Here is a 17,157-nt window from a genome sequence, read left to right as displayed (position 1 = left end):
ACTGAACTAGAACTGAACTAGAACTAAACTAGAACTGAATTAGAACTGAACTAGAACTGAACTAGAACTGAACTAGAACTGAACTAGAACTGAACTAGAACTGAACTAAAACTGAAGTAGGACTGAACTAGAACTGAACTAAAACTAAAGTAGGACTGAACTAGAACTGAACTAGAATTTAGTGGAACTAAACTACATTACAACTCTTAAGTGGTGAAGGTTAATTAAAGTGCTCTGCACCATCTGTAGAGATGGAAAGTACAGCGTACACCGGTAGACTCTGGGAAAAAATCAACTCGAATCCGTAATACATCTCTCCGTGTTTCTTACGTTTTTATTATAACCATAATCCTTCTTCTGGATTCTTATACTATTGCAAACTTTCAGTCATACATAGGGATGTCAGAAGAACCTCTAGTATCCCTCAGATTTCGGATCTAGAAACCTCGTTCAGCTATGCTCTATTCAAAAGAGCGATCGCTTGCTATAGAAGCAGATCGGTCTGTTGGTTTGTCTTGGGTTATCCTTGAGAACTCGCTATAACTAACACACACTTACATGTATACGTGTCATAGTTTGTCTCAATACAAATAAAACTGTAATTAATTAATTACAAATGTATAAGGTTTTCGTTTTAAAATAACCACATATTGTAATCATTTATAATTTGTTCACCTTTCAAAAGGGTTTAAGGACCTTTTTCAAATATAAAGGAAATATTCAAACAGACAAAAAGTTCTCTAAACACAATAGAAACCACCAAACCACAATTTTTGTTTCAAAAATTCCCCACAACACCCAAAACTAATTTAATATTCTTATTTTGTAACAAATCTTCCACTTTTACTCTTAAAATGTAAAGTAAAGTATAATTAAACAACTTTATTTTAGTTTGATAATATTTCTTTTACACTCAATTTTAATTTTAATTAAACATTTTAATTTAATAATTAAAATTTCAATTTACAACTTTTTTCTCTTTTCTTTCATACCAATAAATTCTTAAGTGTTTCTTTCATCTTTGTCAGGTGCAATGTAAACTAATTGAAAATGTTAAATAAAATCAAAAGAAATAGAGTAATAACAACAAAAACAACTTAAATTGTAGAGAAATAAAGAAACAACAAAAACACCATTATAATATTTAATAACATTTTGCAACTTTGTTCTCCGAAATGACCCCATGGGCCATGAGTAAAAAGGATATGAATACAAGTATAAAGAACACCATTTAAATCAAAGTTTCATTGTGGCAGAAAATGAAATTTAAACAATAACAAGTAAAATAGTATAGTCGGACATGAACGACCCTATAATAACCTAAACCAGATACAAGGACATTAAATAAAATAAATAATTGTGTTTAATTGACACTTGTAATTTATAAATAGCAGACCCAGAAGTTATATGGAATTAGACAAATGTAGAACATGTTTTGTTATAAAATTCTTAGAAAATACGCCCAGGATGCTGCGTTTCTGAACAACTACAACTGAAATTATACTTCTGAATAATGAACTGAAACTTATATAATGTACAAAAATCTTAGGAGCGATATTGTTATATATAACATCTACTATTTCCCAGCAAAAACAGAACTTCCAAAGAAGCGAAAAAGAAGTAGAATTTACTCCACGAAAGTACTAAAAAATAGTCCTGAAAAAGTTATGATTTTAAGACAGGTTTTCCTTTTTATTTGATTCCAAATTCACTACTTCTGAAGTCATTCTCAGGAAGTAATTTTTATGTTCTTTTTTTTTGAAGTTATTTGGAAGTGAAATTGTAATGTTATATAATACAACTAAATTCATTTAAATAATCTATATATATAAAATTCTAACGTTACTGACTGACTGACTGACTGACTGACTGACTGATTGACTGATTCATCATCGCACAGCCTAAACGGTTAAAGCTAAAGAGCTGAAATTTGGACAGGGGGTTGGTCTCCCACCAAATAGATCCACTAAGACGGGATTTTTGGAAATTCGAATGTTTAGGGGGTAAAAAAGGGTAAAAACGGGTAAAATCGGTAACCTCATATCTCCTAAACTAGAAAAGATACAAAAATAGTTTAAAGCTTATCGTCGTTCATTTAAAAAATAAGCGGACAGGTGTCTGGTACTTTTTTCAATTTCGGCCCCTTTAGGGAATAAACGGGTAAAAACTGTATTTTGGTACTTTTTTTGCACCCATGTATCTTTAAAACCAGTGAACATTCAAACAATATTTTTGACTCCTTCATAACTTGACGAAAAAATAAAAATATAAATTTAGTACTTTTTGGTCATTCGGATGTTTAAGGGGTGAAAATTGTACCTATTTTTGGTACTTTTTTCATAAAACATTGATTTTGGTTTATTAACTTATACATATAAATACGTAATAACGGGCTTCCACTACGATGTTGCAACATTTTGGAATAGAATTTTTATTTCGTTAATGAAATTAAGCATGTAGAGCCCGGAGTAAATGAGAATCTATAAAAGGGGACTTTTTGGTACATTTTCGTTCTTCAAAAGGTACTTTTTGGATTTTTGTATAATATTGAACCTAGAAACATGAAATTAAGCATGTAGAGCCCGGAGTAAATGAGAATATATAAAAGAAGAATTTTTGGTACTGTTTCGTTCTACAAAAGGTACTTTTTATGAGAATCTATAAAAGGGGACTTTTTGGTATTTTTTCGTTCTTCAAAAGGTACTTTTTGAATTTCCTATAATATTGAACCTAGAAACATGAAATTAAGTATGTAGAGGATGGATTAAGTGAGAAACTATAAAAGGGGACTTTTGGTACTTTTTCGTTCTTCAAATGGTACTTTTTGGATTTTTGTATAATATTGAACCTAGAAACATGAAATTAAGCATGTAGAGCCCGGAGTAAATGAGAATCTATAAAAGGGGACTTTTTGGTACTTTTTCGTTCTTCAAAAGGTACTTTTTGAATTTCCTATAATATTGAAGCTAGAAACATGAAATTAAGTATGTAGAGCCCGGAGTAAATGAGAATCTATAAAAGGGGACTTTTTGGTACTTTTTCGTTCTTCAAAAGGTACTTTTTGAATTTCCTATAATATTGAAGCTAGAAATATGAAATTAAGTATGTAGAGCCCGGAGTAAATGAGAATCTATAAAAGGGGACTTTTTGGTACTTTTTCGTTCTTCAAAAGGTACTTTTTGAATTTCCTATAATATTGAACCTAGAAACATGAAATTAAGTATGTAGAGGATGGATTAAGTGAGAACCTATAAAAGGGACTTTTGGTACTTTTTCGTTCTTCAAATGGTACTTTTTGGATTTTTGTATAATATTGAACCTAGAAACATGAAATTAAGCATGTAGAGCCCGGAGTAAATGAGAATCTATAAAGGGGACTTTTTGGTACTTTTTCGTTCTTCAAAAGGTACTTTTTGAATTTCCTATAATATTGAACCTAGAAACATGAAATTAAGTATGTAGAGCCCGGAGTAAATGAGAATCTATAAAAGGGGACTTTTTGGTACTTTTTCGTTCTTCAAAAGGTACTTTTTGAATTTCCTATAATATTGAACCTAGAAACATGAAATTAAGTATGTAGAGGATGGATTAAGTGAGAACCTATAAAAGGGACTTTTGGTACTTTTTCGTTCTTCAAAAGGTACTTTTTTGGATTTTTGTATAATATTGAACCTAGAAACATGAAATTAAGCATGTAGAGCCCAGAGTAAATGAGAATCTATAAAAGGAGACTTTTTGGTACTGTTTCGTTCTACAAAAGATACTTTTTGAGTTTTCTATAAAATTTAACCTAGAAACATGAAACTAAGCATGTAGAGCCCGGAGTAAATGAGAATCTATAAAAGGGGACTTTTCGTTCATCAAAAGGTACTTTTTGAATTTTTTATAATATTGAACCTAGAAACATGAAATTAAGTATGTAGAGCCTGGATTAAGTGCGAACATATAAAAGGGGACTTTTTGGTACATTTTCGTTCTTCAAAAGGTACTTTTTGGATTTTTGTATAATATTGAACCTAGAAACATGAAATTAAGCATGTAGAGCCCGGAGTAAATGAGAATATATAAAAGAAGAATTTTTGGTACTGTTTCGTTCTACAAAAGGTACTTTTTATGAGAATCTATAAAAGGGGACTTTTTGGTATTTTTTCGTTCTTCAAAAGGTACTTTTTGAATTTCCTATAATATTGAACCTAGAAACATGAAATTAAGTATGTAGAGCCCGGAGTAAATGAGAATCTATAAAAGGGGACTTTTTGGTACTTTTTCGTTCTTCAAAAGGTACTTTTTGAATTTCCTATAATATTGAACCTAGAAACATGAAATTAAGTATGTAGAGGATGGATTAAGTGAGAACCTATAAAAGGGACTTTTGGTACTTTTTCGTTCTTCAAAAGGTACTTTTTGGATTTTTGTATAATATTGAACCTAGAAACGTGAAATTAAGCATGTAGAGCCCGGATTAAGTGAGGACCTATAAAAGGGGACTTTTTGGTACTTTTCCATTCTTTAAAAGGTACATTTTGAATTTTCTATAATATTGAACCTAGAAACATGAAATTAAGCGTTTAGAGCCTAGATTAAGTGAGAAACTATAAAAGGGCACTTTTTGGTATTTTTTCGGTCTTCAAAAGGTACTTTTTGTGTTTTTTATAATATTGATCCTAGAAACATGAAATTAAGCATGTAGAGCACGTAGAAAATGAGAATCTGTAAAAGCGGACTTTTTGGTACTTTTTCGTTCTACAAAAGGTACTTTTTGAGTTTTCTATAAAATTTAACCTAGAAAAATGAAATTAAGCATGTAGACCCCGGAGTAAATGAGAATCTATAAAGGGGACTTTTTGGTACTTTTTCGTTCTTCAAAAGGTACTTTTTGAATTTCCTACAATATTGAACCTAGAAACATGAAATTAAGTATGTAGAGGATGGATTAAGTGAGAACCTATAAAAGGGGACTTTTGGTACTTTTTCGTTCTTCAAAAGGTACTTTTTGGATTTTTGTATAATATTGAACCTAGAAATATGAAATTAAGCATGTAGAGCCCGGAGTAAATGAGAATATATAAAAGGAGACTTTTTGGTACTGTTTCGTTCTACAAAAGGTACTTTTTATGAGAATCTATAAAAGGGGACTTTTTGGTATTTTTTCGTACTTCAAAAGATACTTTTTGAATTTCCTATAATATTGAACCTAGAAACATGAAATTAAGTATGTAGAGGATGGATTAAGTGAGAACCTATAAAAGGGGACTTTTGGTACTTTCCGTTCTTCAAATGGTACTTTTTGGATTTTTGTATAATATTGAACCTAGAAACATGAAATTAAGCATGTAGAGCCCGTAGTAAATGAGAATCTATAAAATGAGACTTTTTGGTACTGTTTCGTTCTACAAAAGGTACTTTTTGAGTTTTCTATAAAATTTAACCTAGAAACATGAAATTAAGCATGTAGAGCCCGGAGAAAATGAGAATCTATAAAAGGGGACTTTTTGGTACTTTTTCGTTCTTCAAAAGGTACTTTTTGAATTTCCTACAATATTGAACCTAGAAACATGAAATTAAGTATGTAGAGGATGGATTAAGTGAGAACCTATAAAAGGGGACTTTTGGTACTTTTTCGTTCTTCAAAAGGTACTTTTTGGATTTTTGTATAATATTGAACCTAGAAATATGAAATTAAGCATGTAGAGCCCGGAGTAAATGAGAATATATAAAAGGAGACTTTTTGGTACTGTTTCGTTCTACAAAAGGTACTTTTTATGAGAATCTATAAAAGGGGACTTTTTGGTATTTTTTCGTACTTCAAAAGATACTTTTTGAATTTCCTATAATATTGAACCTAGAAACATGAAATTAAGTATGTAGAGGATGGATTAAGTGAGAACCTATAAAAGGGGACTTTTGGTACTTTCCGTTCTTCAAATGGTACTTTTTGGATTTTTGTATAATATTGAACCTAGAAACATGAAATTAAGCATGTAGAGCCCGTAGTAAATGAGAATCTATAAAATGAGACTTTTTGGTACTGTTTCGTTCTACAAAAGGTACTTTTTGAGTTTTCTATAAAATTTAACCTAGAAACATGAAATTAAGCATGTAGAGCCCGGAGAAAATGAGAATCTATAAAAGGGGACTTTTTGGTACTTTTTCGTTCTTCAAAAGGTACTTTTTGAATTTCCTATAATATTGAACCTAGAAACATGAAATTAAGTATGTAGACCCCGGAGTAAATGAGAATCTATAAAAGGGGACTTTTTGGTACATTTTCGTTCTTCAAAAGGTACTTTTTGGATTTTTGTATAATATTGAACCTAGAAACATGAAATTAAGCATGTACAGCCCGGAGTAAATGAGAATATATAAAAGAAGAATTTTTGGTACTGTTTCGTTCTACAAAAGGTACTTTTTATGAGAATCTATAAAAGGGGACTTTTTGGTATTTTTTCGTTCTTCAAAAGGTACTTTTTGAATTTCCTATAATATTGAACCTAGAAACATGAAATTAAGTATGTAGAGGATAGATTAAGTGAGAACCTATAAAAGGGGACTTTTGGTACTTTTTCGTTCTTCAAAAGGTACTTTTTGGATTTTTGTATAATATTGAACCTAGAAATATGAAATTAAGCATGTAGAGCCCGGAGTAAATGAGAATATATAAAAGGAGACTTTTTGGTACTGTTTCGTTCTACAAAAGGTACTTTTTATGAGAATCTATAAAAGGGGACTTTTTGGTATTTTTTCGTTCTTCAAAAGGTACTTTTTGAATTTTTTATAATATTGAACCTAGAAACATGAAATTAAGTATGTAGAGTATGGATTAAGTGGAGAACATATAAAAGGGGACTTTTTGAAACCTTTTCGTTCTTCAAAAGATACTTTTTGGATTTTGTATAGTATTTAACCTAGAAACGTGAAATTGAGCATGTAGAGCCCGGATTAAGTGAGGACCTATAAAAGGGGACTTTTTGGTACTTTTCCGTTCTTTAAAAGGTACATTTTGAATTTTCTATAATATTGAACCTAGAAACATGAAATTAAGCGTTTAGAGCCTGGATTAAGTGAGAAACTATAAAGGGTACTTTTTCGTTCTTAAAAAGGTATTTTTTGTGTTTTTTATAATATTGATCCTAGAAACATGAAATTAAGCATGTGAAGCCTGGAGTTAATTAGAATCTTTAAAAGCAATCAGGGACTTGAGTAAATGAAAATTTAAACTGGAATATTTTCTGGTACTTTTGAATTTTCTATAATATTGAACTTAGGAACATGAAATTAAATAAAATAGGTCCTTTGGTACTTTTTCGTACTTCACTGGTACTGGTACTTTTAGAGCTTTCTAAAATATTGAATATATAAACATAAAATTAAACACGCAGTATCCCAATTGAACGAAAATTGAAAAAGCATACTCTGGTACTTTTTTGTTCTTTTACTAATACTTTTCGAATTTTCTATAATATTGAACCTAAAAATATTAAATTGGACATGTAGCTTCCTGATTGTATAAAAATCTTTATGCGATTTTTTTGGTTTCTGGTTGAAAATTAAACATGCGTCATTCTGATTTAATGAAAATGTATAAAAAGGCACTGTCTGGTACTTTTTCGTTCTTCAACTGTTTTTTCTAATTTTCTGTAATATTGAGGCTAGAATCAATCAAACTTAAAGAGTTCTTTAAAAGGGGAATTTTTGATATTGCAGATATATATATACATTTACAATAATGATATTTATTTTATTCCATTACGATGAGGGTAGCGAAGCACACTGGGTATAGCTAGTATTAACATAAATACATAAATTTCACGCCTTTATCAATTAACTTATTTAAATAATATTGTTTTAATTCAAAAAATTTCAGTACAAAAAAATTTACCTTTAATTAAAAAAATGGATTCTTTTCGCTTTTTTGGACGTCAATAAACATCACATCCACAGAAGGAAAAAAATTCACTTGGTGCTACTTTTGAAGTGGTGATAAATGTTATTTTTTGGAAGTACTTTGCCCTTTTTTTGTAGGATTATATAACTGAAATTTATTTATAAATTACGTTCAAGATATTGAGTTTCTGAACAACTAGAACTGAACTAGAACTGAACTAGAACTAAACTAGAACTGAACTAGAACTGAACTAGAACTGAACTAGAACTGAACTAGAACTGAACTAGAACTGAACTAGAACTAGAACTGAACTAGAACTGAACTAGAACTGAACTAGAACTGAACTAGAACTAGAACTGAACTAGAACTGAACTAGAAATGAACTAGAACTGAACTAGAACTGAACTAGAACTGAACTAGAACTGAACTAGAACTGAACTAGAACTGAACTAGAACTGAACTAGAACTAAACTAGAACTGAACAAGAACTGAACTAGAACTAAACTAGAACTGAACTATGAAATAGATTTGAACTGAACTAAACTGAAGTAAAATGAACTAGAACAGAGCTGGAAAAATTATACATTTTGTAAAATGTGAAACATGATTTGAATACCCAGCGATCGTACAAAAAGAAGAAGGTGATGAAATTTTGTTCACCAGAAGAATGATCATAAAACACACTTGTTGAAAACTTTTGCAATTATTCATATAAAAATATGCTTCGTTTTATAACTTGCACCAATTGCCTTCTATGTTAAGAGGTCACTGTAAATTGTTGTACAAATGAGGTGCAGACTTGTGGGTAACTTTCGAAAATAGTGACGCTTGCAAAAGTTTGTTATTATTTGTTCAATTCACAATCAAGTTGTATATTGTACCTACTAAAGTGTAGTAACAGTGATTGTGAACAGATCTTTTGCAGCAAGTCATAAGTTTATGTTCTCAAGGAAAAAAACAATCAAAACAATTATACATAACAATAATTTCTTTGAATTTTCAATTCTTTTATTTTCGTTATTCCACATTTTAAACTAATAAACTGTTTTTAAAAGAATTTTAGTTTTTTGTTTTTGTAAACAGCTATTTGTTTTTGATTTCAGTGTTACCACTTTATCGTTTTTTAGGCTAAAATCGTTTGAATTTTTGTTTATATGTTGAAATAAACAGTTGGCAACACAAAAATTTCTTACAACATTCAAAAAACACATGAAAAATTGTCGTATTACTTGTATAGAGCTTTTGCATAGAAAATATCAACAACATTGTTATGACTATTGTAGCAGCTGCTGACATACAAAGCATACAACGCTACAACATCGATTGTGAATTGAACAATTGAAGCATGGATGCGAATAAGGGCGTAAAGACCACCTTTTCAAAATCGCGTTTTTTCGCATAATTATATTAAACTAACCTTTTTCCATCTATTCATAAAATTATAAATTTTTCGCTAAAATAGATAGTTTTAAAAGCACGATTTTTAAATACTATTTATTTTTTTTTTTGGGTAAAAAATATTAGCAATTTAATGTATTTTTCTGTAAAAAATCGTATAAATTTTAATTCTAATTGCACCAAATTTGCAGAATGGTTGGAAAATATTTCAAATGTTATAATTTTTTAATTATATTGCAAAAAAGATTATTATTGAATGAACTATTTAAGTATGAAAGTGTGGACAAAAAGAAGGGCGTATATCCATAACTATAGTTATATTTTAAAAATTATAATATCTTGTTATTTTCGGATTATTTTAGTTAAAGAGGTCCTATCTAATTTGATAATGAACTAAGATAATAATGTGGTTCGCTGATTTTGACAATAACGCAATAAGGTGCGATTTAAAGATTTTTCTAAGAAAGATTTTTCTAAGTACAATTTTTACTAAAATATATGGATATATGCCCTTATTCCATTTTAGCAAAATTTCAAGTATTAATTTTGGCAAGTTGTGACTCGAATTTTTTACTAAGTTTTAGCACAGGGATAGATGTGAGTTATATTTATGCATATATGTGAAAAAAATAGAAAAAAATTTAAGAATTTAATAAAGACATGTAAACTTACAACCGTTAAAGAACTGCATAACAACAATCATATAATCGTTTTAAATATAGAAAAAACCGAACATCTCGATAAGTATTTAACAATTTGCGCGTTTAAATTTCATTACTTTTCTTAAACAATGTCAATAAGTAGCGTGCACGTAATTGAATTTTGTAATGTTACAAATCAACTAATGTGAGTTTGTAGATACTACAAAGAGACAGACAGCTCGTGTTTGACTTTTAACCAAGTTAACGACATTTGACTTTATCTCCATTTCATGCTCTTTCTATAATATTATATCCTCAATTCTCAATATTACTTGTACTTTTTTTATACCCTTCACCTTCGTGAGAAGGGTATATATAAGTTTGTCATTTTGTTTGTAATTTCTATAATATAATTTTCCGATCCTATAAAGTATATATATTCTGGATCCTTATAGATAGCGGAGTCGATTAAGCCAAGTCCGTCTGTCTGTCTGTCTGACTGTCGATAGTTTTAACGTGAGCACCTGCCGTGTCGGCCTTATCTCACGGTGGTCTTTTTCGTCCACTGGGTATATAATTTTCCGATCCTATAAAGTATATATATTCTGGATCCTTATAGATAGCGGAGTCAATTAAGCCAAGTCCGTCTGTCTGTCTGTCTGTCTGACTGTCGATAGTTTTAACGTGAGCACCTGCCGTGTCGGCCTTATCTCACGGTGGTCTTTTTCATCCACTGGGTAGACTTGAGAACGGTCTACCATCGCCCCTTTGTCTTCAATGAAGACGCAGGTGGCAATTTTTGCACATTGGCTATGACCGGTACCATGCGCAAGTACTTTGCTGGAGTACTCGAGCTATCTAATCTCTTGCCAAAGTAGTCACGTTGTAAGACAACCACACTACTATGGCTCTGTTGATTCGGCAACAGCACCTAGAGTCGTAACCGGTGGACCGAAGCACGATCCTTCAATAAGCCGTAGACATCGTTCTTACTCACAGTGACACGCTGTGGCAAGTCGAAAATGAACAGAGTAAACTCTGAACATATCTGGACAAGGAAGGAAACTTAATCGGTATATCTTGTATATGATATCTTTCATCCATCATCATTCAACCCAGCACACATCTCATTTATTCGACACATTCATAGAGAAAAACATACGACACATTCATTTAGGTATACGGGTGGATGAGTCCCGCATACCTCTACATTCATTCTTTATCATATACAATTGATACCAACTCATTTCCAACGCTTAGTCCCACAGTCACTCCTCTGTGGGGTATCTGTTGATTTTCGGCAACAGCACCCGAAATATTGACTATTATCATGCATCAGTCTTTTAACCGCCACCTATTCTCTTCCCGCGAATTTGGGTTCAACCTTGGTCCCCGAAGGAACCTCAACCAACTGACCAGCCAGGACATAGTCCTGCGGGCAACTAGCCACCCGTAGTACCAGATTATGCGGTGCTCTGGTCAGACCTCTGGCAATCTATGCAAGGACTAAGCCAAGCAGTAGACTGAGACAACAATTTTTCAATCCCGGTCAGATTGGAGGTATTGGGCCCTCTTTATACCCCGGGATTGCAATAACACCAAGGCGGAGGTCTTCGCCAAGGTAACATGCCCCCGGGGGGTGTCTGTCTGTCTGTTGAAATCAGTTTTTAGAGGTCCCCAGATATCGGCGAGATCCGAATCTTCAATAATTCAGTTAGACATGCTTTCGAAAAGATCGCTATTTAAAATCAGCATAATCGGTCTATAAATAACGGAGATATGAGCAAAAATCCGAGACAACCTCGGAAAATTTCATCAAAAAAGACACATTTTTTCATGCTTTGTTAAAAAAGCAACAACAACACTGTGAATTGGATAAAGATGTACATGTGCGTGTGGAGATGTATTTGGTTTTATTCAGCTGTGTATTTTTTTGTATGTTTGGATGATGCTGTTCTGTTCTCACGAAGGTAAGTGGATATAACAAGAACAAGGAGATAAGGCAGTAATATATTGGTAATACAGCTAATATTTGTTTGAGGGTGGTAATACAGTTTGACGGTGGTATTACAGTACAACGGTTACTATTTCTTTCTGCTACAGTTTATATTTGTTTGTGTGTAACATGTGTGTAGAGATACAAAATAAATGAAAACAGTTTTTTAAAACATACTTGGTGAAGGGTATATAAGATTCGGCACAGCCGAATATAGAAATATTACTTGTTTTTGTTTAGTATTGCTTTTTTAAATTCTTCCTACATTTATTTCTTTACCCTCATTGTGCTAAACTTTTTTAATAAATACAAAATATTTTCCAGTAGTTTAACTGTTGCTGTTGTTATTATTGTTGTATGTATAATAAAGTTAGTTTAATAAGGGTAAATGTTTTCTTAACATTTATTTAATTTTCCTATACAATGCTTCTTCTACTTCACCATTTATGTATGTATGTATTTCTATTGTAATAATTTGCAATTGTTGCTTTATTAATTTTAGCATGTTTATGAAATGAAAAAAAAACAACGTCATCATCAACATCACCACATCAACATCATCATCTTTCTCCAACTCTGCCTGCTCATTAGCAACTACTGCAGCAAGTAATTTTGAATAAAAGTGGACTTGCAGCAATACCATGAATAGCAATAATTTACAACAATGGTGGGAGAATACATATCGTCATCATTTGACCAAACAACAGCAACAGCAGGTCGTCAACTTTGATTCAGGTCTCACGGTACAGGAGACCAGCAATAGTAGAGAACTTTTAAATTTGGCTGCTTTGCAGCAAAGTCTGGATGAAAGCAATATTTCCGAGGGTCTTAGTACTGGCACTGCTGAAGCCAGTATTGGTGTTTTAGATTATGATCATTTTGGCAATTTAACTTATGTTAATCCCTACGATGGTGATCGTGATGAACATGCAATACCCTCACTAACCCTACTCTTTATGGCCATTTCTTATGGATTGGTAGTATTTGGTGGTGTTTTGGGAAATGCTACTCTCTTGCTAACACTATGTTCGGCTTCATCGGTAAGATTACGAAATCCTTTGCTATTAGCTGTTTGTATTGCAGATCTGCTGGTGACGGGTATATCAGCACCGGTTACTCTTCTAAACTTAGCCATGAACCGAAAAACGAAAACTTTACCTCTGGAACTGTGTAAAGTGATTGATTTTATACAGGTAAGTCTAATCTAGTCTAAGGTCTGGTCTATAATTTAGTCTACAGTCTAGTACTTATATAGTATAGACTATAACCTAGTATAGAGTATAGTCTATAGTCTAGTCCATGGTCTATTCTATAGTTTATTCTATAGTCTATTCTATAATCTAGTCTATAGTCTAGTCTATAGTCTAGTCTATAGTCTAGTCTATAGTCTAGTCTATAGTCTAGTCTATAGTCTAGTCTATAGTCTAGTCTATAGTCTAGTCTATAGTCTAGTCTATAGTCTAGTCTATAGTCTAGTCTATAGTCTAGTCTATAGTCTAGTCTATAGTCTAGTCTATAGTCTAGTCTATAGTCTAGTCTATAGTATAGTCTATAGTCTAGTCTATTGTCTAGTCTACATTTTTATTAACGGTCTAGTCTATAGTCCGTTCATATATACCGATAGGTTACTTAGAGAGTCATCATTCAAAATCTGAAAAAAAAAGTTTCCTTCGAAAAGGTGTTTGGGAGTGCAATAATCGATAATATTTAATGGCAGATTCAATATCACCTGGAAACATCTCACATGCTAGTATGGTCTGTGTGTTAAAGAGCCTGTTAATTTTTATATCAGAAACTGATTTATTGGTTCTTAAGTAAGCCACAATTATTACAAAATATATATTTCGTTATATGTCATCATATACATATCTCTCCTTAAATTTTGTGACAACATTTTAGCACCCACTGTATTGCAGGATGAAGTAAACATGTACACAGTCGTAAATTACAGTTCTTTTACTTTTATCATACTGAAATCTAAAAACTCATTTAAAAACATGAACAATAAACATATTTATTGTATTTCAAATATAAATATAAATATTTTTCCTTAAAAGGTCATTTCAATCTTAAAAACTTTTACTAACCTCAATCAAAACAAAAAAAAAAAAAAAAAACACACTTAAAAATATGAACATTTTCACTTAATTCTTTTCCGTTTCCTGTTTTGTGTATTTTATGTGCAATTTTTTTATTTTCAATTTTAATATTTATGTTCGTATTACTACTGTTTTTTCTAGGCTACGCCAGTTGCCGCCAGTACATTATCATTCTTTTTACTATCGCTGGATCGTTATGCCACCGTAAAACATCCGCGTTTAGCACAACTACGTCAACGCCGCTATTTACATGTTTCCTTGGCAGTATTCTCATGGTTGACATCAGCCATTGTCAGTGTTCCGTTTTTGTTTATCTATAAAATTGTGGCGAGAACAGTTGTTATGAAAAATTCCACCATCAAAACATCTCCACCGACATCTTTACCGACAACATCGTTAATGGCAGCTACCACCACGCTCACACCTTCCGCCGATTTTCCCAACGTTAGCATAAGTTGCCACTCGGATCCGGGTGCCAATCCTGTATTTGTTGTATTCATTTTAATACACACATTTATTGTTTTCATTTTACCTGGTTTGGGTGTTCTCCTCAATCATTACGGGGTACGACGGAAATTGTGCGCTCTCTCGTTGACAGCACGTGCCGCTCATGGCGAACTACCACTTCCGATGCCAATTTTACGTCGTCAAACGCATATGGTGATTGTGACGGGTATTGCAAATGCCCATCAGGCAGGCTGTGGTGGTGCAACGGATGACACCTCCAATGGTGGCGATATACAAATGCAGAATTTAAATCCAAGAAGTGCTGCACATAGTAATCGTAATGTTATTTTATCGAAAAATCCCATATCACCAAGGTGAGTAATAGTTCTTGAGATTAGAACTTTTATTTGGCTTATAGAATCTAGGATCCCGATTACGATATCGATCGAAATATTAATTAAAATTCTAAAATTTGGAATAAGAATAAGAATTAGTTAGTTAGTTGCTTATTTAGTTTTTTAGTTAGTTTTTTAGTTAGTTAGTTAGTTAGTTAGTTAGTTAGTTAGTTAGTTAGTTAGTTAGCATGAAACTAGAAATCGACCTCTAGTTTCATTGAAAGGGCACACTTAGCTCAATCGGACCCATAGGACCCATTACAAACATCAGCACAAACCCATATTATCCTTTCTTTTAGGATATATGTAAATAGAATTATAATTTAATATTTATTTATTTATTTTTAAAATTTCAGAGCAATGCGTGAAATACGCGAACATTCCCAACGACAACGTATGGCTCGCGCAGCACAGCGTGGCCGAAGAGTCGCCACACCCGGCATACCGTTACCGCAAACCTCAACATTACGATCACGTAGACATCTAGCTAATATGCTTATAGGTTCGGCTATTATATTCATAGCATGTTGGGCACCTCATGTATTCTGTGTCCTTTATAAAATAATGGGTTACAAAGAGTACTGCAAAAAATCATCAAGATATTTTAATTTATTATTGGGTAAATACAATCTCAAATAACTTTTATAACAAATAACTTTAGTTTAACTTTTATTTTTAACAGGTTACATGTATTCAGCTTTAAGTCCCATCATTTATTGGGCCCTCAATCATAATAGCTTGCGACAATCGCCCTGTGCTCCCATAATACGTTTACGTTCAATGCAAAAATTCTTACGTACACGTTTTCGTTCAAATCCCGTACCGCCAGCACCCTCATCAACAAATGAAGCCCAACTGGGGGCTTTCAATCCGAAATTAATAAAATTAACACCAAAACAATATAGAGCTCAGGCTTCATCGCATTATTTGTATTGAAATGGTTTGACCATATATGTATATGTAGTATAATATATTCTTCTTAAAATGTCTTCGTAAAATAGACTACTTTCCACAATGTCTGTAAACCAAAAAAAAATTTTATTCCTATCTCTGAACCATAATATTTTCCCGGCTACTTATTAAGTTGTTAACAAGATACCCGACAATTATATAGAGGAATCATTATCTTTTCATTTTCTTTTACAAAATGGTTCAGTAAAAAGTGTCTTGAAAATTTTGTATATAAACCTAGTTAATTTCTTTCTAATCTGTATATATACTATATACTTTAACTATATAAGTATTAATGTAAAAATAATCAATATTTACGAAATTTCTATAAAATCTAAACTTTTTCTATAAGTAAACAAAATGAAAACTTAAATTATTTCTTAAACTTTCTACTTTTCTCTACAAAAATGCTAAAATTAGATTTAATACGGATCGACATTATATGAACTTAATTTCAAAACTAATTATAGCCTATTTACATTAATTAAATATTGAAAAAATATTTAAAATTAAACTGAACAAATTATATTTAGAAAAGTTATTGTGTATGTATGTAAAATAATCAAAATATATATATAATAAACAATATTATATATTATTTGTATATACATATATATATCTAATCATTTGTACAGATATGTATACATAAACATTTACATAATCATAGAAAATATTCGTTTAGAATTTATAGCTTAAATAATTTATTTGATGTTTCTTTTTAAAAATCGTTATTGTCGTTAAACTGATTTTAATAATTAGTACTTGCATATATTGTATGAAATAATTCCCGATGTTAAACAGATTTCCTTCGCATACTCTATGTATGTTTCAAAATATTATTTTAAATTAAAAAGTAATTTCTCAGAATATAAGGGAGTAGATAAAAAGTATGTAGCAATAAATGTTAAAACTTTTAAATGTTTAGATTTTTCTAAATAGTGAAAAGTACAGAGTTGTATTTGAGAATTCTAAATTAGTACAAGTAAAAGTTCTATATTCGGCTGTGCCGAATCTTATATCTTAAAAAAACAGGCAGTACCACAAAACTCCTCTTTTACGTCACTTTCTTCGGGCTCATATGCTTAAATTCATGTTTCTAGATTCGATATTACAGAAAATTCAAAAAATACATATTAAAAACAAAAAAAGTACCAAAAAGTTCCGGTTCTCACCTAATTCCGACTCTACATACTTAATTTCATGTTTCTAGGTTTCATATTATAGAAAAAAGTATCTTTTGCATAACGAAAAAGTACCAAAGAATCCCCATTGATTTGTTCTCGTCTAATCTGGGGTCTACATACTTAATTTCATGTTTCTGCGTACATTATTATAGAAAACTCCA

General features: G+C 31.4%; 1 protein-coding gene across 3 annotated transcripts in view; it reads left to right on the top strand.

The window, feature by feature from the left end:
- LOC111689752 overlaps positions 1–16,317 on the top strand; it is a 33,373-nt gene extending 17,056 nt beyond the window's left edge. For all 3 annotated transcript variants that reach the window (XM_046945171.1, XM_046945170.1, XM_046945169.1), the window contains 4 exons: positions 12,423–13,113; positions 14,161–14,840; positions 15,218–15,480; positions 15,544–16,317. In XM_046945171.1, coding sequence (XP_046801127.1) covers positions 12,562–13,113; positions 14,161–14,840; positions 15,218–15,480; positions 15,544–15,797 — 1,749 coding nt within the window. In that variant the 5' untranslated portion in view covers positions 12,423–12,561 and the 3' untranslated portion in view covers positions 15,798–16,317. The remainder of the gene's footprint in view (positions 1–12,422; positions 13,114–14,160; positions 14,841–15,217; positions 15,481–15,543) is intronic.
- The last annotated feature ends 840 nt before the right edge of the window (positions 16,318–17,157 follow it).

This window comes from Lucilia cuprina, chromosome 2 (genome assembly GCF_022045245.1).
Source record: "Lucilia cuprina isolate Lc7/37 chromosome 2, ASM2204524v1, whole genome shotgun sequence".
Taxonomy (NCBI): domain Eukaryota; kingdom Metazoa; phylum Arthropoda; class Insecta; order Diptera; family Calliphoridae; genus Lucilia; species Lucilia cuprina.
The sequence above is the reverse complement of the archived record's forward strand: the minus strand, read 5'-3'. Positions and strand labels throughout refer to the sequence as shown.